The following is a 27,282-nucleotide window of genomic DNA, read 5'->3' on the forward strand; positions in this document are numbered from 1 at the left end:
CTGGCACAAAAACATACACACAGATCAATGGAACAGAAGAGAGATCCCAGAAATAAACCGACACTCATATTGTCAAAGGTGCCAAAAACATCCAATGGGAAAAAGACAGTCTCTTCAGTAAATGGTGTTGAGAAAACTGGACAGCTACACGTAAAAGAATGAAACTAGACCATTTTCATACACCATATGCAAAAATCAACTCAAAGTGAATTAAAGATTTTATATAAGGCCTGAAACCATAAAAATCCTAGAAGAAAACATAGGCAATAACCTCCTTGACATTGGTCTTAGCGATGTTTTTGTGAATTTGACTCCAAAGACAAGGGAAACAAAAGCAAAAACAAACAAGTGGGACAACATCAACTAAAATGATTCTGCACAGTGAAGGAAACTAAAATGCTTCATCAAAACTAAAAGACAATCTATCAAATGGTATAAAATATCTGCAAATGATATGTCTGATAAGTGATTAATTTCCAGAATATGTAAAGAACTCATACAACTCAATATCAAATAAACAAACAATCCAATTAAAAAATAGCCAAAGGACCTGAATAGACATTTTTCCAAAGAAAAATGTTGGCTATACAGATGGCCAATGGAAGCATGAAAGATGCTCAACATCATGAATCATCAGGGAAATGCAAATCAAAACCACAATGAGATATCAACTCATACCTATCAGCATGTCTGTTATCAAAAAAACAGCAAATAACAAGCATTAGTGAGGATATGGAGAAAAGGGAACACTTGTGCACTGTTGGTGAGAATGTGAATTGATGCAGCCACTATGGAAAAACAGTATGGAGATTTTTCAAAAAAATTAAAAATAGAACCACCATTCTATTCAGTAATTCTACTTCTGTGTTTAGCTGAAAAAAATGAAAACACGAATTGAAAGGTGCATATGCACACTGATGTTCACTGCAGCATTATTTACAGTAGTCAAATTATGAAAGAAACATAATTGTCCATTGATAGATGAATGGATAAAGAAGATATGGCATATCAATCAATGGAATACTACTCAGTCATAAAAAATAATGAAATATTGCCATTTATAACAACATGGATGAACCTTTATGCCATTATATTAAGTGACGCAAGTCAGATAAAGACAAATACCCTATGATTTCACATATATGTGGCATCTGAAGAACAAAACAAACTAACAAACATAATAAAACAGAAATAGTCATAGACACAGAGAACAAAGTGGTGGTTGCCAGAGGGGAGAGGAGGTAAGGATATGGGCAGAATAGGTGAAGGAGATTAAGAGGTATAAACTTACAGATATAAAATAAAGAAATCACAGGGATATAATGTAAAGCATTGGGAATACACTCAATAATATTGTCGTAACTTTGTATATGGTAGATAGATGGTAACTAGGCTCATCGTGGTGATCTTTTATAGTGTATAAAATTATTAAGACAAGACTTCTGCCTTCATGAAGATTATGGGTAAACAGAGTTAAAGTGGTAGATAGAACTGAATGAGAATAATATATTCTCAAATATACATTACATGACAGAAAGATAGGATGTATAAAGAACATAGTATTCAATGCATTGACATAAAAAGAAAAGTGATTAAATATTTTAGCATCATCTTTACACATTCATATTCATTTATTTTAGTTGAAAACAAAATACTCTAATATGATTAGCTTAATTTAATTTTATTAATCATGTCTAACCATCATCAATTAGGTAAATATTTCATGAAGATGATAATGTCTTAGTATATCTATTTTTATGTCATTAATTTTTAACCTTCATTAATTTCCAATTTTCAAGTTTCAAATGCTTTTATGAAACTGCTCTGACATCTTAGGATTTTACATCACTTTCCTGTACCAAAATACTGCATGAAACAAAACATTTTAATATGTTTTTTTCTCCAAAAAGACCACATTAGGCTTTGTAAAATGTGTTAATATGTACAACATAAAATATGTGTTTATGTTGATAATCTCTGCTATAACTTTAATTTGTTTAAAAGCAATTTTAATTTTTTTTAATTTTATCTTGGGCCATGCCACATGGCTTGTGGGATCTTAGTTCCCCGATCAGGGATTGAACCTGGGGCCATCCATGGCAGTGAAAGCGTGAAGTCCTAACCACTGGACCACCAAGGAATTCCCTAAAAGCAATTTTAAATGTAGTGATATCTTACTAGATGTTAATAAAAACTCATAAGGTGATCATATACATGTTTACAAGGGGGATAAAAATGGTAAAGATTATTTTTCATGAGGCAGCTTAAAATTTTAACTTAAACATGTAACAATATTCAGTTTATAATAGGAAGTGTTTTGTATTTCTGGTCCACTAGTCCTATAAAATAAGTCCCTAGTACATATCTATAGAGTGCAATTTGATAATTCACATATTGGTCACGCTTTATCAGAGAATTGAGTGTTTAAAATATAGAGGTGTCTATATTTGTAAAAAAAAAAAAAAGTCTTTTAAATGAGCACAAATAGAGCTACTCGTTAGTCCTTTAGAGTTTCTTTAAAAATATATATATATATTTTATTGCTGAGCCTTTATAAACATAAGAAGCAGAACAATCTTTTTAATTGGACTTTCCAAACATATACAAAGTCATAAACCCTTTTTCTTTAGAAAAAATAATTTAACTCTAAATGTTAAATTCTGTAGACTAGAGAAATGATAAATTAACCAATATTTATTCTGCGTATTAGATGAACTTGAAATGGACTTTGAGGTCCTTCTTATAAAAATCATTGTGCAAAAGAATGAATTAAGCATCTGAATACATACAGGAGCCATATAGTACATTATAAACTTCACCCCTTAACAGCCAAACCATAGTCTATGGACGAAAAAAAAAAGTGGTATGGCAAAACAAAACAAAAACTTGCTGCGGTAGCAGAGTCCAACTTGTTTGCTTCCTGCTAATTGTTTATGATTTGTTTTCTTCCTTTATTAAAAAGTCTATATAAATTACACATTATTTGATTATATATACTTATAAAGTCCAAAGACAACAGATTAAAGAAAGTAACAATTAGAAGTCTTCTTAATGTCAACTTCTAATCTGACACTTCTTTTAAGAGATACCCACTTATAACGGTTTAATACAATTTGTAATAAGTTTCAAGACTGATTTTTTATTTCTTTTTATTTGGCAGGACTTTTCTTTTGTTCTGTGAATTTTGTCCAGTGTTCACAGCTCAGAACTAAAGTCCTTCAGTGCTCATTTTACGTTCTAAAATGAACCATAAAGGAAATGCCAATATTTAGGGCTCAGTATTTTCCCTTAGGGCATACAGATTAAAACTTTAGGCACGGAAAGTTAAAGTGACTCACCCAGGACCACACTTAAACTAAATAGGATATGTCGATTTAAACCTAGACAATCTGGCTCCAGAGCTGGTTCTGTTAACCACCATGACTGTTGTTTCCATGGAAGGTCCATGCATGTCTTCAGGTTTATTCCTAATGGACTCATTTGAGAATATAACTTTATGGTATGTCCATATCTGTGTATAAATTTTACTTCTAATCACCATGTAGTAACATGTGGTACTGAAGTACCATGGTTTATTCAGAAATTCCTTCATTAATGGAGTTTGGGATAGTTTCTAGTATTTTGCTATTGCAAACCATACACCAATGAACATCATTGCACACATAGCTTTGCTTTGGAATCCTGAGAAGTGCTAATTTAGAAGTTATAAGTATATTAAATCTTGATAGTTTCCATCAAATGGACTTGCAAATATATGCATCAAATTGTACTCTTTTAATAGTGTCTGAAAATACCAGATTTCATACTCTTATCAGCATTGTTCATGATCATTTACTTTTTTTTCTTTAATATGATCAGTTAAAAATTGAATCTCATTAAAAAATTATTACCCATGCTCTTTGCAATATTAAGGATAGATTTTAAGGATTTTTTTAATATTTGCAATTTGTGTTTTTTCTTTTGTATATTGTTTTTTTCTAATTGAAACATTTTCCATTGGTAGCTTATATTTTCCTGATTAGTTTATGGAAATTTCTTACATATTAAGGATGTTGATCCTCTGTTATATACTGTCAATATTTATTCTAGTTGTGTCATTTACGACCTTTATTTATGGTGCTTTTGGTTATATAGAACCTTTAAATTTTATGCAGTTACAGCCATCATTGATTATAGAAGCTATGGGTAAAATTAAGACATACTAAACTGGAGAACTGTATTCTTTTTTTTTTTAATTTTTATTGGAGTATAGCTGATTTACAATGTTGTGTTAATTTCAGGTGTACAAGTGAATTAGTTATACATATACATATATCTACTTTTTTTTTTTCTTAAGAGTCTTTTCCCATATAGGCCATTACAGAGTATTGAGTAGAGTTCCCTGTGCTATACAGCAGGAGAACTGTATTCTTAACAGCATTTTGTTTAAAGGGAGGCCATTGCTAGCCAGCTCTAGCAGAATTTTGATAGGGATGCAAAACTACTCGAAGTTGATAAGATTAGAGCTTTATAAAATGAGTCTACTTTTGTCAGGATTTTACTGCACTTTTGTCCTCTCACATGTGCAGGTGAAGAATCTCTCTTAGGATTCTAATAGCAAGCAACTAGAGAACTCTGCAAAATTAAGATAACTGGTTCTTAATGGAGAACTTTGGGATGGAAAAGAATTAATGAATGAGGGAGTGGAGCAGATAAGCAGTATAAGAAAATAATGCCTGTGCTTTGGATGATATTAGACAAGGGCTTTTAAATTAGGCGCTGGTCAAAGTATCTACTTGGATTTGTTGGTAAGGCAACTGAGTCTTTAAGGCATAAGTGTGAAAACTAATGCTTTAAAACAGGAGTCCCCACCCCCACCCCCAAAAAAGCGAAGCTTCATCTGCCACTCCCCATTGCTCCCCATTGCTCGCATTACCGCCTGAACCATCGGCATCCCACCCCCGTCCGTGGAAAATTTGTCTTCCACCAAACCGGTCCCTGGTGCCAAAAAGGTTGGCAACTGCTGCTTTAAAACATTATGCATGTGCAGGGTGCACAAAGATAAAGTCACATATGCCTTTGATAATATCAACTTGTGTTAAATACTATATGTATGTTTTGGTATCTGACAGGAGAAGTTACTGCTTACTGCCCTCCTCTTCAAAATGTACTAGGCTATTATTGCACATTTTCACTTCCAGATACATTTTAGATGGTTTGACAAGTTTCATAAAAGTCCTGTAGGGATTTATAGAGTAATTGAAGGAGAAATGACATTTTTACAATAGTGAGTTCTCCCTTACAGGAATATGTTCTCTTTCAGTTCATTGAGGTCTTCTTTTACGACTTTCAGGAAAGCTTTATAGTTTTTCTTTTTCATTTAGACATGACCATTTTTTGGTTATTTGTGAGTTCTAAAGTGGTTCTTGTGTGTGTGCTACACTTTTTAAATACTTTTTTCATTTTCTATTTGATAAAAATGGCACAAAGGTAGAAAATTATGTGTGTTAATTTTTAATTTGGCCACTTGTTTATTTTATATGTCTAAAAATGGGAAATTAATTTTCTTGTTTTTTCATTATAATTAAAATGTTTGAAAATAATTGCAATTTTGAATTCTGCATCCCAATATTCATATCTTATCTAGTAAAGTTCCATTTTATTTCTAGCTTGCCAATTTTTTACATTATATAAGTGTTGAATTATAATTGTTAATGTATTACATTCCATTCACATATTTTCTTTCACTTAGATGCCTGGCAAGTTGATGCTGGTAGTTGATGGGAGGTTTCAAATCCTTTCAAGACTTTTTCCATGTTGGCTTCTCCACAGGACAGCTTGAATGTCCTCATGATATGGTGGCCAGCTTTCCCCAGATTACATGATCCAAGGTCACGGCAGAAGCCAAGATGGCCTCTTGCTCTGGCCCTGGAAATCATAAACTGTCACTTCTGCTACAGTCTGTTTGCTTGAATCAGTAAATCTGCCCACATTGAAGGGGAGGGAAATTAGGCTCCAACTTTCAAAGAGTGTCACAGAATTTGTGGACATATTTTAAAGCCAGCATATTATACCCCTATAAAGTACAATATACATATGGTTGCACAATTAATTTTTATGAATGGTGTAGCCTGTGTATTCTGCTACATTTTATTCAATGTTTTGTGATCCATCATCTATCTATCTCACTATATTTCTATCCATCCATCCAACCAACCATCTATTGTTTTAGTATTTTTATATAAAATTTCTGTGTACTTTCATTTTATGAATATATGTTAATATTCATTTTCCTGCTGAGGAAATTTAGTTCAAGAATTTTATTTTTGACCTCAAACAATGGTGTTATAAATGCTTACATATATCTTCTTAGGCAACTATGTGAGATTTTTTTGATAGGATATATATCTAGGAGAGAGATTTCTGAGTAACTGTTTTAAAATTCCATCTTTACAGATATAGTCAAATTTCTCTCCTCAAGCAGCATATTAGAGGACTCATTGCTTTACTTTGTCACACATTTGATATCTCTTGTCTTTCAATTTTGTCAATCTTAAAGTATGTTACTATAGTTTTCACTTGAGCATCTCTGATTGCTAAGGAGGTTGATCATATTTCAAATGTTAATTTACCAGTTTGGATTTTCTCTTCTGAGAGTTGACTTTTTTTCTTTTGCCCATTTTTCTAATGGTTTGTTACTTTTTTTATTTATTTGAGGAAATTACTTATATTTTGTTATACAAACACTTTTCCCTTGTGGAATCGAAACTGATACTTTTAGTTCTGACTTTATGAGTAAATAGATCTCACAGTCAAAAGAGAAACAAACACTTTACCCTCAAGATTAAAAAACAAAACAACAAACAGAGTTAATCTGTATACTTCTGGTCCCAAAATAAATGAAACCTTTAACATTTCCCCTAACCTACTGACTCCCTAGTAAAAGCAAGTTTATTCCTCATTTTTGCAATATTGCTATTTGAAGCTATGTCACAATTTTTGTGTTTAGGGTAATCATGAAAAAACCTTACTTTCTGGTTGGCCTTGCATATAACATCACTGCTGAATACACTTATAATTAACTAGATTACCTTTAGTTTTTTTACACTATCTACACAGTCATATCATCTATGAGTAATCTTTATATATTTTCTCTCTTGTTTGTTTTATTTTTCATGGCTTCCAGTACAATGTTGAATTATGATGAAAGTGGACATTGCTATATCATTCTCAATTTTAGGAGGAAGGCTTTCAACATCTAACTATTAGGCTTGTTTTTGCTGCTTTATTGTTTTGTATATATACTTTAATAACTTAGATTGCTATTGTAGTTTTAGTTGATTGAGAAATTTTCAATCGTTAGATTTTTTTTGCATTCATATAGGATCATATGATTTTTCTCGTTTATTTTATTAATATTATAAATTACACGGTTTGATTTCTTTCATCAGTTTGGTAATTTTCTTATATATAGATCTTGTATATATTTTGTTAGATTTATACCTAAGTATTTCATTCTGTTTGGATCCTAATATAAATGGTATTGTGCCCATTCTAATTTGTAGTATACTATTAAAATTTTTTGGAAGAGTTTTAAATCTACAGAAAAATTGTGAAGATACTACAGAGAATGCCCACATACCCTACACACAGTCTCCTCCATTGTTATTACTCTATATTATAGAATGGTAAGTGTGAAATAATCAATGAAACAATATCGATATATTATTATTAACTAAATCCTTAATTCGAATTCCCTCAATTTTTACCTATTTTCTTTCTGTAACAGGATATTGTATTAAATTTAGATTCCTCTTGGTTGTGACAATTTCTCCAAATTTTCTTGTTTTTGATGACCTTTGCATTTTGGGGAGTACTGGTCAGTTATTCTGCAGAGTGTCCCTCAAGATTTGTTAGTTACTTTTTACATGATTAGACTCTGGTTGTGCATTTTGGGGAGAAAGTCCAGAAAGGAAAAGTGCCATTCTCATTACATCATATCAAGGATACATTATCAACATGGCTTAAAACTGATGTTAACCTTGAGGTTGTTTGGCAGGTGTTTCTATTGTAAAGTTACTTCCCTCCACTTTTTCATAGTGTTGTCTTTGGAAGGGAGTCACTATGTACAGCCCACACATAACGAGTGGGAAGTGACACTTCACCTCCTTGAGAGCAGAGTATTGACAAAAATTATTTAGAGTTTTTTTGCATAGAAAATTTGCCTATTTGTCCTCATTTATTTAATTAAATCATTTGTATCCACATAAGACATAGATATTTATTTATACTGTGGCATATAATTCGACTCTGCTTTATTTATTTTGTTGTTCAAAGTGTTCCAGCTTTGGCAATTGGGAAATCTTTCAGTTAGCTCCTGTATTCCTTTGACATACCCCCATTATTGTGTATGTACTATTTTGGAGGAGAGGAGGCATATCTATATTTTCTGGCACTATAAGATACAACAGGCTCATCTTGTGTATTTCCCGCCCCAGTCCTAGAATCAGCCTTTTTTTCCAGGAGGTGCTGGTTCCTTTTATTGGAGAATGGCATTAGAAACCACGAGCTGGGCAGTAGATGTGCTCGTTGCTTCTGGGCCCACTCAGCTGACAGAACAAGGAAATATATGCATGGATACTAACCCATGTATATACGCATGCTTATAACTATTTCTACATGTAACCATCTGTATCTATGTTAAGTCATGAGTTCATACTGATGTCACCAAACCTTATCCATTACCACATAGAACATTCCTTTGCTTATCTGTCACTGCTTACTTCAACACTGAGAAACCTGGCTCTCACTATCCACCATCCATTTACTTAATTGTTCAATTCCAGTATAAATATTATTGGTTTTAACCTTGTTAACCCATATCCCCTGGACACAAATTTATCAAGGAGAGTATAGTGCTATGCAAAGTTTCTTTGCCTTTAGTCTTACAGACTAAACTAATTTACAAAGTTACTTAGGTAACTTTTCCTCCATTGGCAGTGGTATTGTTTGATGCATTTATAATACATTTATATGATTTTTATGTATATATTTCCATTTCTGTACCAGAATTCTCCATCTGTGTTTTCATATTCTGACTATATTAAACATAATCTTGTGTTTTGTAAGATAATCTCCTTTATGCTTCTCCTGTGGTCCTTCTTTTATTTTGTTTGTTGTTTTTACTCAAATTTTGTCCTGTTATATACTTGGAGACTTTTGTTTATAAGTTAAACATTACATGTGAAATGTTTTAGAGATCATTTGAGCTTCTGGATAATGTTATCTTTCTCCAGAGAGGATTTACTTTTTCTCTGGCAGGCAGATGACAAACCTAATTAATATAATCAGCACTTGAAATTTTAACAGCTGGTCTTTATTCTCTGGTTTATTTTCAGTTCAACTTTAATCGTTATTTTGTAGCCCTTTAGGTTCCCAGACCTCAGTTATTTACAAGAACTTTTCCTTATTGGCAAGTCCTAATTTCCACACACCCCTGCCACCCGCCCTTAACTGCATGAGACTATGGAAAGTTCTGCTGAAGTTTTCAACTACTTCTCGGTCACAGCTTTTAATATCACCAATCAACATGCTGGAAAAGCAGCACCCAATGTCATTTTTACCTCTTTTGACTTCCAGTTTCTCCTAAATAGTGGCTATAAAAATTCATATTGCTTAAGCAACTTTTGGATGGTCTCAAGGAGATGGTTTTTAAATATTTTTGAAGATTATTGCATATGACTGTCCCATCCATCATTCCTGGAATAGCAAGCACTCACTCCCACTCCTTCCTGTATTTCTACCCTAACATCTGGGATGAATTTTCTTCTTCCAGAATCTTTTAAAAACAATAAAACAGGGCCTCCCTGGTGGCGCAGTGGTTAAGAATATGCCTGCCAATGTAGGGGACATGGGTTCGAGCCCTGGTCCAGGAAGATCCCACATGCTGTGGAGCAACTAAGCCCGTGAGCCACAACTACTGAGCCCACGTGCCACAACTACTGAAGCCCACGCGCCTAGAGCCCGTGCTCTGCAACAAGAGAAGCCACCACAATGAGAAGCCCGCGCACCGCAATGAAGAGTAGCCCCTGCTCGCCATAACTAGAGAAAGCCGGAGCACAGCAACGAAGACCCAACGCAGCCAAAAATAAATAAATTTATAAAAAAACAATAAAACAGACCCAAAATGGAGTTGCTTAGGCTAAGCCCTATGTCACCAAACTGAGACTTAATTACAGTTTGGACTCTCCCAGAAATGGAATCTTAAACCAGCCAATCAGGAATCGTCTGATCAGCACTAGTGAGGTAATCTGCTTGATAGATCCCTGCCATCCCCTATAGAAAAGTAACCTTGCAATAACCAACCCACTTTTTTGTCCAGTATTAACTACCTTGTTCCTGCTTCCTCCTGCCTATAAAAGTCTTTCATTTTGTAGAGCTACTCAGAATTACTTTCCATCTGCTAGATCAAGTGATGTTTAATTCATGAATCATTGAATAAAGCCAATAAGATCTTTAAAATTTACTCAGTTGAATTTTTTTTTAAAACATACTTCTATACTGAATGTTTAGATCTTTGGGCTTCTAGATTCATGGGTGGCTGCATCTACTATTGGATTCTCTGCCTTAAGTCTCTACCTAGGTTTATTTTCAAACTTCTTGCTCCATAAAGATGAGAAAATCTGAGATCCAGTTCACCAGGTTTAGCAAATGCCATCAGGAAAAAAATTGATTCATTTTTCTCCATACCTCTCTAACTCCAGTCTTTACTAGATTAAGTAGCTTGTCATTTCTTCAATGCTTTGAAGAAGATATTTTTCTTACTCCTTTACCAGTAGCCATATTACATCAATGAAAACAAAATGCTTCTCAAATCTTATCTCATTATTTTACATTGTTTTTCCTTTTCTTTTCATTATGGAAAAAGTCTTAAGTTTGACTGCTATTTCACTGAATCATGTTTTAAAATTTTAAATCTGTATTCTGTTTCTCATTTTGGTTTTAACTTCTTTTTAAAATTCCACTCAATTTTTCCTTATTTAAATGGTTCCTAATCAGGACGTTTGATAAATTGTATAGATGCAGTTTCTTCTTGAATATCATTGAGAATAGATTTACACATTTTCTAAAATTCCTTTTGTCCTAGTTCTATTTCATAAGATAATCTTAGAGAGTTTACACAAAGGTTTATTTTTATTTAATTAAAGTATGTTTTCTTATGTTTAGTGAAGCTTTTAAAATTATGTTTTAAAGAGAGTTTTCTTCTTTTTCAGTAGAAAACTTAGATAATTTCTATCTGGTTGCTTCTATTCCTGTTTTGATATGTTCAAATAGTTCAGTCCTAACAAAACAAAGTAGAAATGCTTAGCTTGGCCATAACATTACATTGCTAATTTAGAAACACAGAAGCTTGTTGGGAATAGAGTGGAAGCCAATATTAGCTTGGCTTCTGTGTCAATTAATTTTGCATTTTGTGTGGTAGCAAGGAATTAGTGTTTCCATCCACGTCAAAATAAGCTTGTGCAAGCACTGCCACAGAATCCAAATTCAGTGCGACTGCCTTTGTTCGGTGTGCTTCCCAAAAGTGACTGAGGGAAATGTTTGTATTGCACATGCCCCATAACTTGTCTGTGATTCTAGCATTTATTAATTGATAAGGTTTCTAAGTAAAGCTCTTCCAGGTTTTCTCCCATTTACTTTCACGTGGTATATTCCTTTGTATTACCAAGGAGCCAAGTAGTGTGTCTTCTTTCTCCCATTTGGTTATGTCCATACTGTTTGTGGGAGAAATTAATCAGAATCCCTAATCTGTGGATATCACTTTGATATTCTTCTGAATTTATTAAAATCTAATTTTAATGAGATGTTTTTTTCAAAGTAGGGGCAGTGAAATTAGATAAGTGTGTTCAGGTGTTATCTGAGAGTATACAAAATATTTTATTTTAAACATTGTTTTTGTCCAAACTGATGACTTAACATATCAAAGTAACATAGGATATTGCTTTTTGAAGAAAATTAGATGTCATCAATTCCATCTTTATGAACATAGTTATTTTTTAAATTCTTATTGAAAGAACTCTTTTAAACATATATGTATATGCACATATATACAATCATATAGTATTATTTACATACATTAAAATAAATATAAGCAAAACAAATTGATAAGTTATTTATAACATTTTAAAACATTCTGAGATTTACTATTTTTAATATGTTTGCAACTCAGATACATGGTGACTTGTTTAAATACTTGATACTCTCTACCTAAATCTACGGGAGCAGTTATTTGATTGGCTATCTGCCCCTGAATTTGTCTAATCTTCACAACTGATGCATTCAAGTTGTTCTTTTACTATTTTTCCAGCAGACTCTGGAGTCTATCTTGTATAATTGCCAAGGGAACTTGGAGAACTAATTTCCAATTTGCCTTCCTGCTGTCTACTGTTGATTGTGTGCCCCAAATAGGCTAACTGTGTTCCTTTTTTATGTTTCACCATCATCTAACAGAGAAGAACTTTAGTGAGGTATGCAAATCTCCTGCTAAAAAATCAATTTAGGTGTTTGTTAACAATGTGTATTCCAGAGTCTATACTATACTTATTGAAGCAGAATATCTTGGGAAATAGTGCAGAAAACTAAATATTTACCAAGTTCACTGGGTGATAATTGTGCACAGTGAAGTTGATATCCACTGCCACCATGATTCAGAGCAAGTCTTGGAATTAGACAGATGTGGGGTCCAAGGAAATTGCTATTTACTATATGTAGGATTGTGGAAATGGACTTAACATGTGTGGCTCATTTTACATATCTGAAGTACAGTATAGTATAGACTGTAGTACAGACTAGATATGAAAATATAGTAAAGTATTACTTATAAATCTTTTAGTACAATTCTTGGAACCAATTACATTTCATCAAATATAAGATGCCATCGATTTAAAGATGTAAGATTATTTTATGTATAGTAGGAAGAAGAGGAATTACACTATGACACGATACTCAGTAATCACTTAGACATTTTATTTTGTATTTATTGAGTTATTTTAAACATGTATGTACATATATCTAATCATATAGCATTATTTGCATACATTAAAATAAAACATAAGCAAAATGAATTGATGGAGGCATTTCTAAAACTTCTAAACATTCTGAGATTGACTCTTAATATCTTTGAAATTCATAAGTCCATCTTCTGTTCTACCAGCATCATGATACAAACATTACTAAAAAGAATGGTCAACTGTTGGCTCAGGGCATTTATTTTTCCAGCCAGTGACTTATTTTTCCAGTTTGGGTGCTAGAAATAAAATAATTTTATCAGAAGGTATCAACAAAAGATTTTCAAATTATACCATGACTAACATTCTTTCTCCAAATTGGTCCCAAGATGATTTTTGATTCAACAGTTAAGTGACTGCAATTGTCTAGTCAAACTTTCATGAGTAACAACCATGTTTACTCAAGGACAATTGACAGACGTGTCACAACTGCCATGAGGCTGAGAGTGATTGAAAGATTTAGTAGTCAACCCAAATACAGAGATATTACAATATGGGGGAATTGTGCATTATTATTTGAAAAAAAGAATTAGGGAAGGACAGTAGTATGTGCTCAAGAAAAATGGTAAGCAGATAGTAGCTGCCATTTTCTATTGAGTGCTTTATTGTGGTCCTCTCTCACACCATGTGCTTGACACCTACTTCCATCTTTCAAATCTTGACCTTGTAGAAGTGTCTGAGTCTCCATTACTCTACCAGATCCCCTTGTAACGTAGTTCCTACTTGCCTAGAGCTCATCAAATACCCTTTAACTGAGGTTTTGTATCTAAAGTCCAGGGCTTTGCACAAAGTCCTTCAGTAAACGTCAGGTTCTATCCTTTGCCCCTATGCTGCTGAGACTCTCCCTGAATGCCTTGTCTCCAGGTCATAACCATCCCTAACCTGGTCTGCCCCAGCTTCCTTAACCCACTTTTAATGCCTATAGAGGTTTCTGAACTCCACCTAGAGATTCATTCTACTTCTATAATTATTTTGTAAACCATGGAATACTATATGAGAATATTAATGATGCATCTCTTTCTTTTTCTTTTTTTTTAACAGACATTTTGCCTTTACTGCTGCAAGATATTGGAAATCTGTTCAAGGTTTTGACCTTTTATGAATCTGGATTTTTCACTCCACAGTTAGCCGGAGGATTTAATATAAGGTGAAGATTATGTACAAAGGTTATTTTCCCCTTCTGCTTCGTGAGCAGTAATATATAGTTAGTTATAATTTTACCAAAACTGGGAGATAAGTGTCTGTTGGTCCCTATGTCACTTCTACTCTTAATTCTACAGAGCACAATCAGTTATTTAAATTGACTTTCAAAGCCCTTGGTAATCTGGCTCCATATTAATTCTTCAACCCTATCTCCTTATGCTTTCTTCTAAAAACCTCTGCTCAAGTCAGCTTGATCTCATCACGGTCTTCTGAACACACCATGTGCATTCCCACCTTTACTCTTCAAACATCCCTGCAGCTAAAACAAATTTCATTCACTCCTTTTTTTCTCAAGTGTTGCATCTTCTCCTGCTAATCAAGAACACACTCATATTTCCCTTCTTTCATTCATTCAATAAATATTCCTTGAACATATATTATTACCAGGCAAGTAAATAAGAAAAAAAAAAAAGCCTCTGTCATATTGGAACAATAAAGGGTGTAGGAAATAATCAAATAATAAACCTAACTATAAAATATATTTTTAAATATTATGATTATGCTAAGGGAAATCTGAATTGGAATAAATTAACAGACTTTATCAATAACTGTCAATTCCAATCTATAGCATGTTCAAATATTGTGCATTGGATTGTTATTTTACTCATATGTATATAGCTTGCCTCCATAGTTACAGCATAGAATCAAAGAAACTGAATTAATTCATATCTGCAGTAGAATTATCAGTGCATTGAGAAATAAGAAAGAAATTCAAACTTTGCTCATTTCCCTCATAAGATGGCTTGCAATCACCTGGTATGTAAACATATTAAAGCCTCACAATAACACAAGTATCTGTTACCTATGCTGACTCTTGTGTTTCCCCTACCCTGTGCAGGGGAAGTGGGCATTCTTATGTTCTCCTTGAGGATAAGTAAGAGTAGAAATGAATTGGAGGGGAAGATGATGCTTGTCTCTTGCCAGAGAATTGGCCATCAACTCAGTCTCAGGGAATAAAGGGGCAGAGAGTAGATTCCTATGTCCCCAGTGTTTTCCAGGGCCACTAATTGGACAAATCTTAATACTGCAACCACACAATAAGTAATAAGTATAAGATTGTGTACCACAATCTTAATACTGTAGCCACAGAACCTGCTCAGAATATTTAAGCTGGAGTGAACAAATTCTATCAGGTAGTGATAATCTATTGCCCAGACTTAATGAACTATGAAATAAGCAGAATGGACCCTCACATCTATGTTGAAAAGCACTAATAAGCTATTACAGAATTGCACTGAATATTTAAATTAGAGTGTAGATTGTTTCACCTATTATTGTTAAAACCAAAGATGTTGATAACATTTTCCATAGATTTAATAAGTATCTAATGTCCTTGCTATTTGCTTAGTATTAACTGACAATTCTGTAGATACCAAACTTTTAGCATAATATTTGTATAATTTTATAAAACATCAAAACTTCTCTCTCATGCTTATAGAAATAAAAATTTGGCAGTGAATTCAGCACATGAGATATTAAAATTTACCTTTCACTCTTGCATTTTAAATGACACCTGTAAATAGCTTAAATATCTGTAGGAATATTTCTACTTCTTTTCCCTTTGTCTACTGGTGTCTGCAGAGTTCCCATCTGGATTTGGAAATCTATAGTAGATAGTATTATGGCTCCACAGGACATTACATTGGGCTCCTTGGAACTGGAGGTAAATCATCTCTACAAAAGTTTCCTTCTTATAGTTGAAGAGCCCATACTGGTTTGTCTATAAACATTTGAAAATCTCAATTCTTCTCCCACTCTTTGAGGCCTAATCAGATGTTACTTTTGACAAATTACTTTTCCCCTCTTATTCATGAGGTCACCATTCCTTCCTTTTTATTTTTCAAGAGGCATTATATGTTCAACTTCAACAGATGTATTGCTTTAAAAATGCCTTATCATGAGTTATATTCATCTGTGAAAACAGATGTATGGACAAAATAACTCAAAGAAAAGTTTATACCAAAACTCATGTAATGGGTGTTGAATGGTTCCAGTCACCTGGAAAAAAAGATGTTAGATTTAGTAATCATTGAGAGTTGCTACTCAAATATCCTCTGTTTCTTTTTTCCCCTGTTGTTTTATTTTCTGCTATTTGCATCAACTTGGGCTTAGGGATTTGGGCCCTGGATTCCAGCCCATTTTTCCCATTGGAAGTTTTTCAGAAATCCTGTGGGTAAGAGAGCATCTGGTTTATGATATTTATAAGTGTCTGAGCTCCCTAATATGCCTAGTTACTGTGGAGACTAAAAGCAAATAGGAACCTGCACTGAAAACAAACTGACAAAGGCTGAACCGAAAAGACAGCTTAAGCATGGAAAGTGCATGGCATTATTCTGCAGTCCTTTCCAACTGAAGTTTAGAACAGGTCATGTTCAGTGTCCTTTCTTTGCAAAGAGGCCAACTTAAAAAATGACATTATTTATCAATACTGAAAATAGACATCAGATAACCCTTACAGCTTAGCGTAACGCACAATGAAAGCTTTCTGACGTTTGAATTGATTCATTCTGTATGAGAGATTATATATGCTTCTACTGCTGTTTGCTCATTGCTATTTTTAAATGTGACTTTTTTCTTCTGGATAAATATTGCATATATCTACCTCAGTTTACTCATTATTATAACAAAACAGGACCTCATACATTTAAACCACATTATTTGTAAGTTAAATCCACTTTTCATAGACAAGTGTTCCTTATCTGAAAAATGAAGGTGAAAAATGATGCTACTCTGTTTGCTACCCCACTTCCTTCTGTACCTTTGCCTTCCTGGCTTTACCACTTCCCTTTTAATTTTTATTATTTAAAAGAGATGCTGTTTTTTACTCTAATACTTGATGTCTAAGGACACTCCCGGCTTTAACAATACACAGAAATTTATCTGTTCACCATCTTTTCCAAAGGGTGCTACTATTTGATGCAAATGAATAAAATAAGGAACATTGTATTTTACTTAAAAATAATTTTCCAAAATTTAAACATTATCTTATACATAAAAATACATCTCTGATACAAACATATTATAATTCTTCACACATATGCTTTTTATCCTAATTACAAACTCATCTTTATTTAGAAATGTTGAAAAAGGATTTTGGTTGGAGAAGAGAGGATGGTGCTGGAAACAAGTACTAAAATAATAGAATTGGAAAGACCTGACATATGGGCTTTTTTAGGACTTAATTTCTCCATCTGTAAAATGTTTTCTTTGGGGATATTTTTTGGAGGAGCTGTGATACTGTGGAAAGAAGATGAAATAGAGATTCAGAAGACCTGGATGCCGCTCCTGGCTCCACCGTTTATTAACTGGATACACTTTCAGTTACTAACCACCCTGACAAGGTCCTTGTAAGGATCAACTATCTATGAAAGTACTTTATAAATTACAAAGTTCTATCTAAGTCTAATCTATCAATATTTATTGCCGTATCCCTAATTTGCAAAGTGGGCTTATTTATAGGAGATTCACAATGCACTGTTTTTAATTAAATATTTTTAAATTGCAAAATGATGGATGCTCCTTGGAAGAAGAGAAACAATGCAAGAATATGTAAAGACAAAATTGATAACTTTCCTGTAAACCCCTTTCTTAATTCTCAGACACAAGTGATATTAAAAGCACAGTATATAACGTTCCACAACTTTGTTCATGTTCACGTAAATGTATATTAATATAGTTAACTTTAGTTTTACATTTGATAATTATTCTTGTTTTTCCTCATTATTCTTCACTTATACATATTCTTGTGGCTTTGTATTTGTTTTTTCATTCTCTTTCTTTTTTACTTAAAAGTATGTCATGTTTGTGTACTTTGTGATCTCTGCTCATGAAAGGTAGAAGATCTAACATTTTTAAAAATCACTTTATAATTTTATATGGTGAATGTACTGTAAGTTATTCAACTATTCCTTTATTGATGTCCATTCATGTTATTTCCAAGTTTTTGCCACTAGAAATTATTCTAAATAAGCTTCCTTCTATAGCAAGACCTTAATTTCTATTGGATAGATTCATACGGGTGGGTCAAAAATGTATATTTTTAACTACAAAAGATAATATCTGATCTCTTGCTGAATTTACATTCACAACAGTCATGAATGAAGAGGGCCAATTTTTAAAGTTTGGTTAATCTTATAGATTTTTAAAAAGTCATCATGAATACATCCATTTTATTTGACTATTAATTATGTTGTGCTTATTTTCATATGCTAGTCTACTATTTAGAATTATGCCTGTTTTTATTTTTAGCCAATTAGTGGGAAAATCTATTTTTTTATCTTTTACTTGTCCATTTGTAGAAAGTTAAAACTATGGTAATATCAATAACCTTTTGTTCAATATTATTGTATCTTTGAAGGCTCTTACAAGACTTAATAATTAGATAGTCTCTAATATAATACACAAAAGCTTAATTTCAGCCAATGAAATTCTCTAGCTCAATGCTGTCCAATAGGACTTTCTGTATGATGGAAATGTTCTATATCTATGCTGTCCAATATGGGATCCATGAGCCACATGGGACTGTTGAGCACTTGAAATGGAGTAATATGGCTGAGGAATTACAAACCTAATTTTATTTAATTTTAATTCATTTAAGTTTAAATTTAAATAGCCACATGTGGCTAGTGGCTCCTTTAATGGAGAGGGAAAGTCCAAAGTTCTTTCATGTGCTTAGAATTGATTCTCTGGGCAGGGGAGGGGGAGAGTGTGGTTTTTTAACTTAAGAGTTAAAATATACTGAAATGGTTATTTTTGCATAAATAACCATTCGTATGTGTTACTGAAGAACTGGTTAGAATGACTCACAATCAGTCAACTTGATCCACTTTGGCGTGTCAAGTCAATCAACTGTCTTGCAATCAGACTTAGCATTTAGATGCTCAACATTCAGAAATAGTAAATGATTCTGCTCAAGTGAAATTTAATTGGTCAACTATGAGGAAATGGCTCCATAATATTGAATGGCATGCTATTCTATTTTGCCAATATTCTGTTACTATATTAATGTTTTTACAAGGTATGCATTCTTAATTCAATAGTATATATTTTTATGTAATGTCTTATAACATCCTTCTTTTCTATTTTTTAGGAGAAAACATTTTCTTTTACCTAGGTTCTGCCTCATGTGACTTCAGTCAACACTGGAATTTTTTTAAAAGGTAAGTTTAATAAAAGTAAAGTATTCTACTATTCTCCCTGTATTTTGAATTTCCTATAATTAGCACCTGAAATGATTTTTCTCTCTCTCTCTGATTTGATATCAGATTGAGTCTCATCTAATCATGAGATTTCAAAGCAAATACTTTGAAGGAGGCTTTTTTTTTTTCCTGCTATTTTTTCTTGCAGAAAGAAAAGTCAAGAAAAGTTCTAGCTTCTAGCTGTTACTGGCACAAATCTGGGCTTATTAGAGCTATCCCAATTTGTAAACCTTACCAGTTTCATATGCAAATATTGATGGCTTGAGTAGCAGAAAATGTAATCCTATTATAGTCTCAAATTTATCTGAATTTTTAGAAATGCTGATTAGCCTTGGTAATCACCTGGCTTCTTTCTCAGATACTATTAGTATCTGTGGTGGTTTCACATCCTTTCATGTGAGAAAATATGATTTTGGCTACAGCTGCTTCCAAGGTTCTCTTTTGTCAGAGAAATATCACAGCATAGTCTCTTTTACTTCTCAGTTTGAGTTTTAGTAATAAAATATCTAGATAAATATTTTGTTACACATCCATTAAATTAAAAATTATCTATTTCACAAAATCACTTAAAAATTACTCTGTAATCTCAAGCAGTGGAAAAGGCTTTTCAGTTCAAATCTACCTGAATTTGAGTCTCAGTGATATCAAAACCCTACAACATAACATTAGACAGTACAACCAAAAATGTGAGTCTTGTTAAGCAGAAAGTTTAAATAAAACTAAAGTGTATCTGATAGTTTACAAGCATAAAATAAAAAGGACTGCTTTTGTTATTTCAACATGAGTAACTTAGAATGTCTTTTTTTTTTTTTTTTTTTTAAACATCTTTATTGAAGTATAATTGCCTTACAATAGTGTGTTAGCTTCTGCTTTATAACAAAGTGAATCAGTTATACATATACAATATGTTCCCATTTCTCTTCCCTCTTGCATCTCCCTCCCTCCCACCCTCCCCATCCCACCCCTCTAGGTGGTCACAAAGCACCGAGCTGATCTCCCTGTGCTATGCGGCTGCTTCCCACTAGCTATCTATTTTACATTTGGTAGTGTATATATGTCCATGACACTCTCTCACCCTGTCACATCTCACCCCACCCCCTCCCCATATCCTCAAGTCCATTCTCTAGTAGATCTGTGTCTTTATTCCCGTCTTGCCACTAGGTTCTTCATGGCCTTTTTTTTTTTTTTTTTTCCTTAGATTCCGTATATATGTGTTAGCATACTGTATTTGTTTTTCTCTTTCTGACTTACTTCACTCTGTATGACAGACTCTAACTCCATCCACCTCATTACAAATACCTCCATTTCATTTCTTTTTATGGCTGAGTAATATTCCATTGTATATATGTGCCACATCTTCTTTATCCATTCGTCTGTCGATGGACATTTAGGTTGCTTCCAGGTCCTGGCTATTGTAAATAGAGCTGCAATGAACATTGTGGTACATGACACTTTTTGACCTATGGTTTTCTCAGGGTATATGCCCAGTAGTGGGATTGCTGGGTCGTATGGTAGTTCCATTTGTAGTTTTTTAAGGAACCTCCATACTGTTCTCCATAGTGGCTGTATCAATTTACATTCCCACCAACAGTGCAAGAGTGTTCCCTTTCCTCCACACCCTCTCCAGCATTTATTGTTTCTAGATTTTTTGATGATGGCCACTCTGACCGGTGTGAGATGATATCTCATTGTAGTTTTGATTTGCATTTCTCTAATGATTAATGATGTTGAGCATTCTTTCATGTGTCTGTAGGCCATCTGTATATCTTCTTTGGAGAAATGTCTATTTAGGTCTTCTGCCCATTTTTGGATTGGGTTGTTCGTTTTTTTGTTATTGAGCTGCATGAGCTGCTTGTAAATCTTGGAGATTAATCCTTTGTCAGTTGCTTCATTTGCAAATATTTTCTCCCATTCTAAGGGTTGTCTTTTGGTCTTGTTTATGGTTTCCTTTGCTGTGCAAAAGCTTTTAAGTTTCATTAGGTCCCATTTGTTTATTTGTGTTCTTATTTCCATTTCTCTGGGAGCTGGGTCAAAAAGAATCTTGCTGTGATGTATGTCATAGAGTGTTCTGCCTATGTTTTCCTCTAAGAGTTTTATAGTTTCTGGCCTTACATTTAGGTCTTTAATCCATTTGGAGTTTATTTTTGTGCATGGTGTCAGGGAGTGTTCTAATTTCATACTTTTACATGTACCTGTCCAATTTTCCCAGCACCACTTATTGAAGAGGCTGTCTTTTCTCCACTGTATATGCTTGCCTCCTTTATCAAAGATAAGGTGACCATATGTGTGTGGGTTTATCTCTGGGCTTTCTATCCTGTTCCATTGATCTATATTTCTGTTTTTGTGCCAGTACCAAACTGTCTTGATTACTGAAGCTTTGTAGTATAGTCTGAAGTCAGGGAGCCTGATTCCCCCAGCTCCATTTTTCGTTCTCAAGATTGCTTTGGCTATTCGGGGTCTTTTGTGTTTCCATACAAATTGTGAAATTTTTTGTTCTAGTTCTGTGAAAAATGCCAGTGGTAGTTTGATAGGGATTGCATTGAATCTGTAGATTGCTTTGGGTAGTAGAGTCATTTTCACAATGTTGATTCTTCCAATCCAGGAACATGGTATATCTCTCCATCTATTTGTATCATCTTTAATTTCTTTCATCAGTGTCTTATAATTTTCTGCATACAGGTCTTTTGTCTCCTTAGGTAGGTTTATTCCTAGATATCTTATTCTTTTTGTTGCAATGGTAAACGGGAGTGTTTTCTTAATTTCACTTTCAGATTTTTCGTCATTAGTGTATAGAAATGCAAGCGATTTCTGTGCATTAATTTTGTATCCTGCTACTTTACCAAATTCATTGATTAGCTCTAGGAGTTTTCTGGTAGCCTCTTTAGGATTCTCTATGTATAGTATCATGTCATCTGCAAATAGTGACAGCTTTACTTCTTCTTTTCCGATTTGGATTCCTTTTATCTCTTTGTCTTCTCTGATTGCTGTGGCTAACACTTCCAAAACTATGTTGAATAATAGTGGTGAGAGTGGGCAACCTTGTCTTGTTCCTGATCTTAGTGGAAATGGTTTCAGTTTTTCACCATTGAGGACAATGTTGGCTGTGGGTTTGTCATATATGGCCTTTATTATGTTGAGGAAAGTTCCCTCTATGCCTACTTTCTGCAGGGCTTTTATCATAAATGGGTGTTGAATTTTGTCGAAAGCTTTCTCTGCATCTATTGAGATGATCATATGGTTTTTCTCCTTCAATTTGTTAATATGGTGTATCACATTGATTGATTTGCGTATATTGAAGAATCCTTGCATTCCTGGGATAAACCCCACTTGATCATGGTGTATGATCCTTTTAATGTGCTGTTGGATTCTGTTTGCGAGTATTTTGTTGAGGATTTTTGCATCTATGTTCATCAGTGATATTGGCCTGTAGTTTTCTTTCTTTGTGACATCTTTGTCTGGTTTTGGTATCAGGGTGATGGTGGCCTCGTAGAATGAGTTTGGGAGTGTTCCTCCCTCTGCAATATTTTGGAAGAGTTTGAGAAGGATAGGTGTTAGCTCTTCTCTAAATGTTTGATAGAATTCACCTGTGAAGCCATCTGGTCCTGGGCTTTTGTTTGTTGGAAGGTTTTTAATCACAGTTTCAATTTCAGTGCTTGTGATTGGTCTGTTCATATTTTCTATTTCTTCCTGGTTCAGTCTCGGCAGTTTGTGCATTTCTAAGAATCTGTCCATTTCTTCCAGGTTGTCCATTTTATTGGCATAGAGTTGCTTGTAGTAATCTCTCATGATCTTTTGTATTTCTGCAGTGTCAGTGGTTATTTCTCCTTTTTCATTTCTAATTCTATTGATTTGAGTCTTCTCCCTTTTTCTCTTGATGAGTCTGGCTAATGGTTTATCAATTTTGTTTATCTTCTCAAAGAACCAGCTTTTAGTTTCATTGATTTTTGCTATTGTTTCCTTCATTTCTTTTTCATTTATTTCTGACCTGATCTTTATAATTTCTTTCCTTCTGCTGGCTTTGGGGTTTTTTTGTTCTTCTTTCTCTAGTTGCTTTAGGTGCAAGGTTAGGTTGTTTATTCGAGATGTTTCCTGTTTCTTGAGGTAGGCTTGTATTGCTATAAACTTCCCTCTTAGCACTGCTTTTGCTGCGTCCCATAGGTTTTGGGTCGTCGTATCTCCATTGTCATTTATTTCTAGGTATTTTTTGATTTCCCCTTTGATTTCTTCAGTAATCACTTCATTATTAAGTAATGTATTGTGTAGCCTCCATGTGTTTGTATTTTTTACAGATCTTTTCCTGTAATTGATATCTAGTCTCATAGCATTGTGGTCGGAAAAGATACTTGATACGATTTCAATTTTCTTAAATTTACCAAGGTTTGATTTGTGACCCAAGATATGATCTATCCTGGAGAATGTTCCATGAGCACTTGAGAAAAATGTGTATTCTGTTGTTTTTGGGTGGAATGTCCTATAAATATCAATTAAGTCCATCTTGTTTAATGTATCATTTAAAGCTTGTGTTTCCTTATTTATTTTCATTTTGGATGATCTGTCCATTGGTGAAAGTGGGGTGTTAAAGTCCCCTACTATGATTGTGTTGCTGTCGATTTCCCCTTTTATGGCTGTTAGTATTTGCCTTATGTATTGAGGTGCTCCTATGTTGGGTGCATAAATATTTACAATTGTTATACCTTCCTCTTGGATCGATCCCTTGATCATTATATAGTGTCCTTCTTTGTCTCTTGTAATAGTCTTTATTTTAAAGTCTATTTTGTCTGATATGAGAATTGCTACTCCAGCTTTCTTTTGATTTCCATTTGCATGGAATATCTTTTTCCATCCCCTCACTTTCAGTCTGTATGTGTCTCTAGGTCTGAAGTGGGTCTCTTGTAGACAGCATATATATGGGTCTTGTTTTTGTATCCATTCAGCCAGCCTGTGTCTTTTGGTGGGAGCATTTAATCCATTTACATTCAAGGTAATTATCGATATGTACGTTCCTATTCCCATTTTCTTAAATGTTTTGGGTTTGTTATTGTAGGTGTTTTCCTTCTCTTGTGTTTCTTGCCTAGAGAAGTTCCTTTAGCATTTGTTGTAAAGCTGGTTTGGTGGTGCTGAACTCTCTCAGCTTTTGCTTGTCTGTAAAGGTTTTAATTTCTCCATCAAATCTGAATGAGATCCTTGCTGGGTAGAGTAATCTTGGTTGTAGGTTTTTCTCCTTCATCACTTTAAGTATATCCTGCCACTCCCTTCTGGCTTGCAGAGTTTCTGCTGAAAGATCAGATGTTAACCTTATGGGGATTCCCTTGTGTGTTATTTGTTTTTTTTCCCTTGCTGCTTTTAATATGTTTTCCTTATATTTAATTTTTGACAGTTTGATTAATATGTGTCTTGGTGTGTTTCTCCTTGGGTTTATCCTGTATGGGACTCTCTGTGCTTCCAGGACTTGATTAACTATTTCCTTTCCCATATTAGGGAAGTTTTCAACTATAATCTCTTCAAATATTTTCTCAGTCCCTTTCTTTTTCTCTTCTTCTTCTGGGACCCCTATAATTCGAAGGTTGGTGCGTTTAATGTTGTCCCAGAGGTCTCTGAGACTGTCCTCAGTTCTTTTCATTCTTTTTTCTTTATTCTGCTCTGCTGTAGTTATTTCCACCATTTTATCTTCCAGGTCACTTATCCTTTCTTCTGCCTCAGTTATTCTGCTATTGATCCCATCTAGAGTATTTTTAATTTCATTTATTGTGTTTTTCATCATTGCTTGGTTCCTCTTTAGTTCTTCTACGTCCTTGTTAAATGTTTCTTGCATTTTGTCTATTTCCAAGATTTTGGATCATCCTTACTATCATTATTCTGAATTCTTTTTCAGGTAGACTACCTATTTCCTCTTCATTTGTTAAGTCTAGTGTGTTTTGACCCTGCTCCTTCATCTGCTGTGTGTTTTTCTGTCGTCTCATTTTGCTTATCTTACTGTGTTTGGGTTCTCCTTATCACAGGTTGCAGGTTTGTAGTTCCCGTTGTTTTTGGTATCTGTCCCCAGTGGCTAAGGTTGGTTCAGTGGGTTGTGTAGGCTTCCTGGTGGAGGGAACTAGTGCCTGAGCTCTGGTGGATGAGGCTGGATCTTGTCTTTCTGGTGGGCACGTCCACGTCTGGTGGTGTATTTTGGGGTGTCTGTGGCCTTATTATGATTTTAGGCAGCCTCTCTGCTAATGGATGGGGCTGTGTTCCTGTCTTGCTAGTTGTTTGGCATAGGGTGTTCAGCACTGTAGCTTGCTGGTCATTGAGTGATGCTGGGTCTTGATGTTGAGATGGAGATCTCTGAGAGATTTTTGCCGTTTGGTATTACGTGGAGCTGGGAGGTCTCTTGTGGACCAGTGTCCTGAAGTTGGCTCTCCCACCTCCGAGGTACGGCCCTGATGCCTGGCTGAAGCACCAAGAGCCTTTCGTCCACACGGCTCAGAGTAAAAGGGAGAAAAAATAGAAAGAAAGAAAAGAAAGAAAGAAAGAAAGAAAGAAAGAAAGAAAGAAAGAAAGGAAGGAAGGAAGAAAGAGGCTATAATATAGTGAAGTAAAATAAAGCTATTATAAAGCAAAGCTATACAGACAAAATCTCCCCCAGAAGCATATACATATACACTCACAAAAAAAAAGGAAAAGGGGAAAAATTAATATATCCTGCTCCCAAAGTCCACCTCCTGAATTTGGGATGATTCGTTGTCTATTCAGGTATTCAACAGATGCAGGCACATCAAGTTGTTTGTGGAGTTTTAATCCGCTGCTTCTGAGGCTGCTGGGAGAGATTTCCCCTCCTCGTCTCTGTTCGCACAGCTCCTGGGGATCAGCTTTGGATTTGGACCCGCCTCTGCGTGTAGGTCGCCTGAGGGCGTCTGTTCCCCGCCCAGACAGGACGGGGTTAAAGGAGCAGCTGCTTTGGGGGCTCTGGCTCACCCAGGCCGCGGGGAGGGAGGGGTACAGAGGAGGCGGGGCGAGCCTGCGGCGTCAGAGGCCGGCATGACTTTGCAGCAGCCTGAGGCGCGCAGTGCGTTCTCCCGGGGATGTTGTCCCCGGAACACGGGACGCTGGCAGTGGCGGGCTGCACGGGCTCCCGGGAGGGGCGGTGTGGAGAGTGACCTGTGCTCGCACACAGGCTTTTTGGAGGCGGCAGCAGCAGCCCCAGCATCTCACGCCCGTCTCTGGGGTCCGCGCTGATAGCCGCGGCTCGCGCCAGTCTCTGGAGTTCGTTTAGGCGGCGCTCTGAATCCCCTCTCCTTGAGCGCCGCGAAACAAAGAGGCAAGAAAAAGTCTCTTGCCTCTTCGGCAGCTGCAGACCTTTTCCCGGTCTCCCTCCCAGCCTGCTGTGGTGCACTAACCCCTTCAGGCTGTGTTCACGCCGCCAACCCCAGTCCTCTCCCTGCGATCCAACCGAAGCCCGAGCCTCTGCTCCCAGCCCCGCCCGCCCCGGCGGGGGAGCAGACAAGCCTCTCGGGCTGGTGAGCGTTGCTCGGCGCCGAGCCTCTGTGCGGGAGTCTCTCCGTTTTTCCCTCTGCGCCCCTGTTGCTGTGGGATCCGCGCTGTTAGCCGCGGCTCGCGCCCGTCTCTGAAGTTCGTTTAGGCGGCGCTCTGAATCCCCTCTCCTCGCGCACCAGGAAACAAAGAGGGAAGAAAAAGTCTCTTGCCTCTTCGGCAGCTGCAGACTTTTTCCCGGACTCCCTCACGGCTAGCTGTGGTGCGCTAACCCCTTCAGGCTGTGTTCACACCGCCAACCCCAGTCCTCTCCCTGCGATCCGACCGAAGCCCAAGCCTCAGCTCCCAGCCCCCGCCCGTCCCAGCCG

The 27,282-nt window shown here is 35.3% G+C and overlaps 1 protein-coding gene across 5 annotated transcripts in view; it reads left to right on the forward strand.

Moving 5' to 3' along the window:
• Window positions 1–27,282, forward strand: part of LOC309632498 (uncharacterized protein) — a 615,011-nt gene that overhangs the window by 553,041 nt on the left and 34,688 nt on the right. For 3 of the 5 annotated variants that reach the window (XR_014246932.1, XR_014246933.1, XR_014246934.1), the window contains one exon: window positions 14,088–19,408. Coding sequence is in view for 2 of the 5 variants with exons in the window: in XM_082400157.1 (XP_082256283.1) it covers window positions 14,088–14,193; window positions 19,339–19,378 (146 nt within the window). In the remaining 3 variants the exon portion in view is untranslated. The remainder of the gene's footprint in view (window positions 1–14,087; window positions 19,409–27,282) is intronic. The other 2 variants (XM_082400157.1, XM_082400158.1) reach the window with 1 other exon arrangement.

This window comes from Balaenoptera borealis (genome assembly GCF_965194805.1).
Source record: "Balaenoptera borealis genome assembly, chromosome: 7".
Taxonomy (NCBI): domain Eukaryota; kingdom Metazoa; phylum Chordata; class Mammalia; order Artiodactyla; family Balaenopteridae; genus Balaenoptera; species Balaenoptera borealis.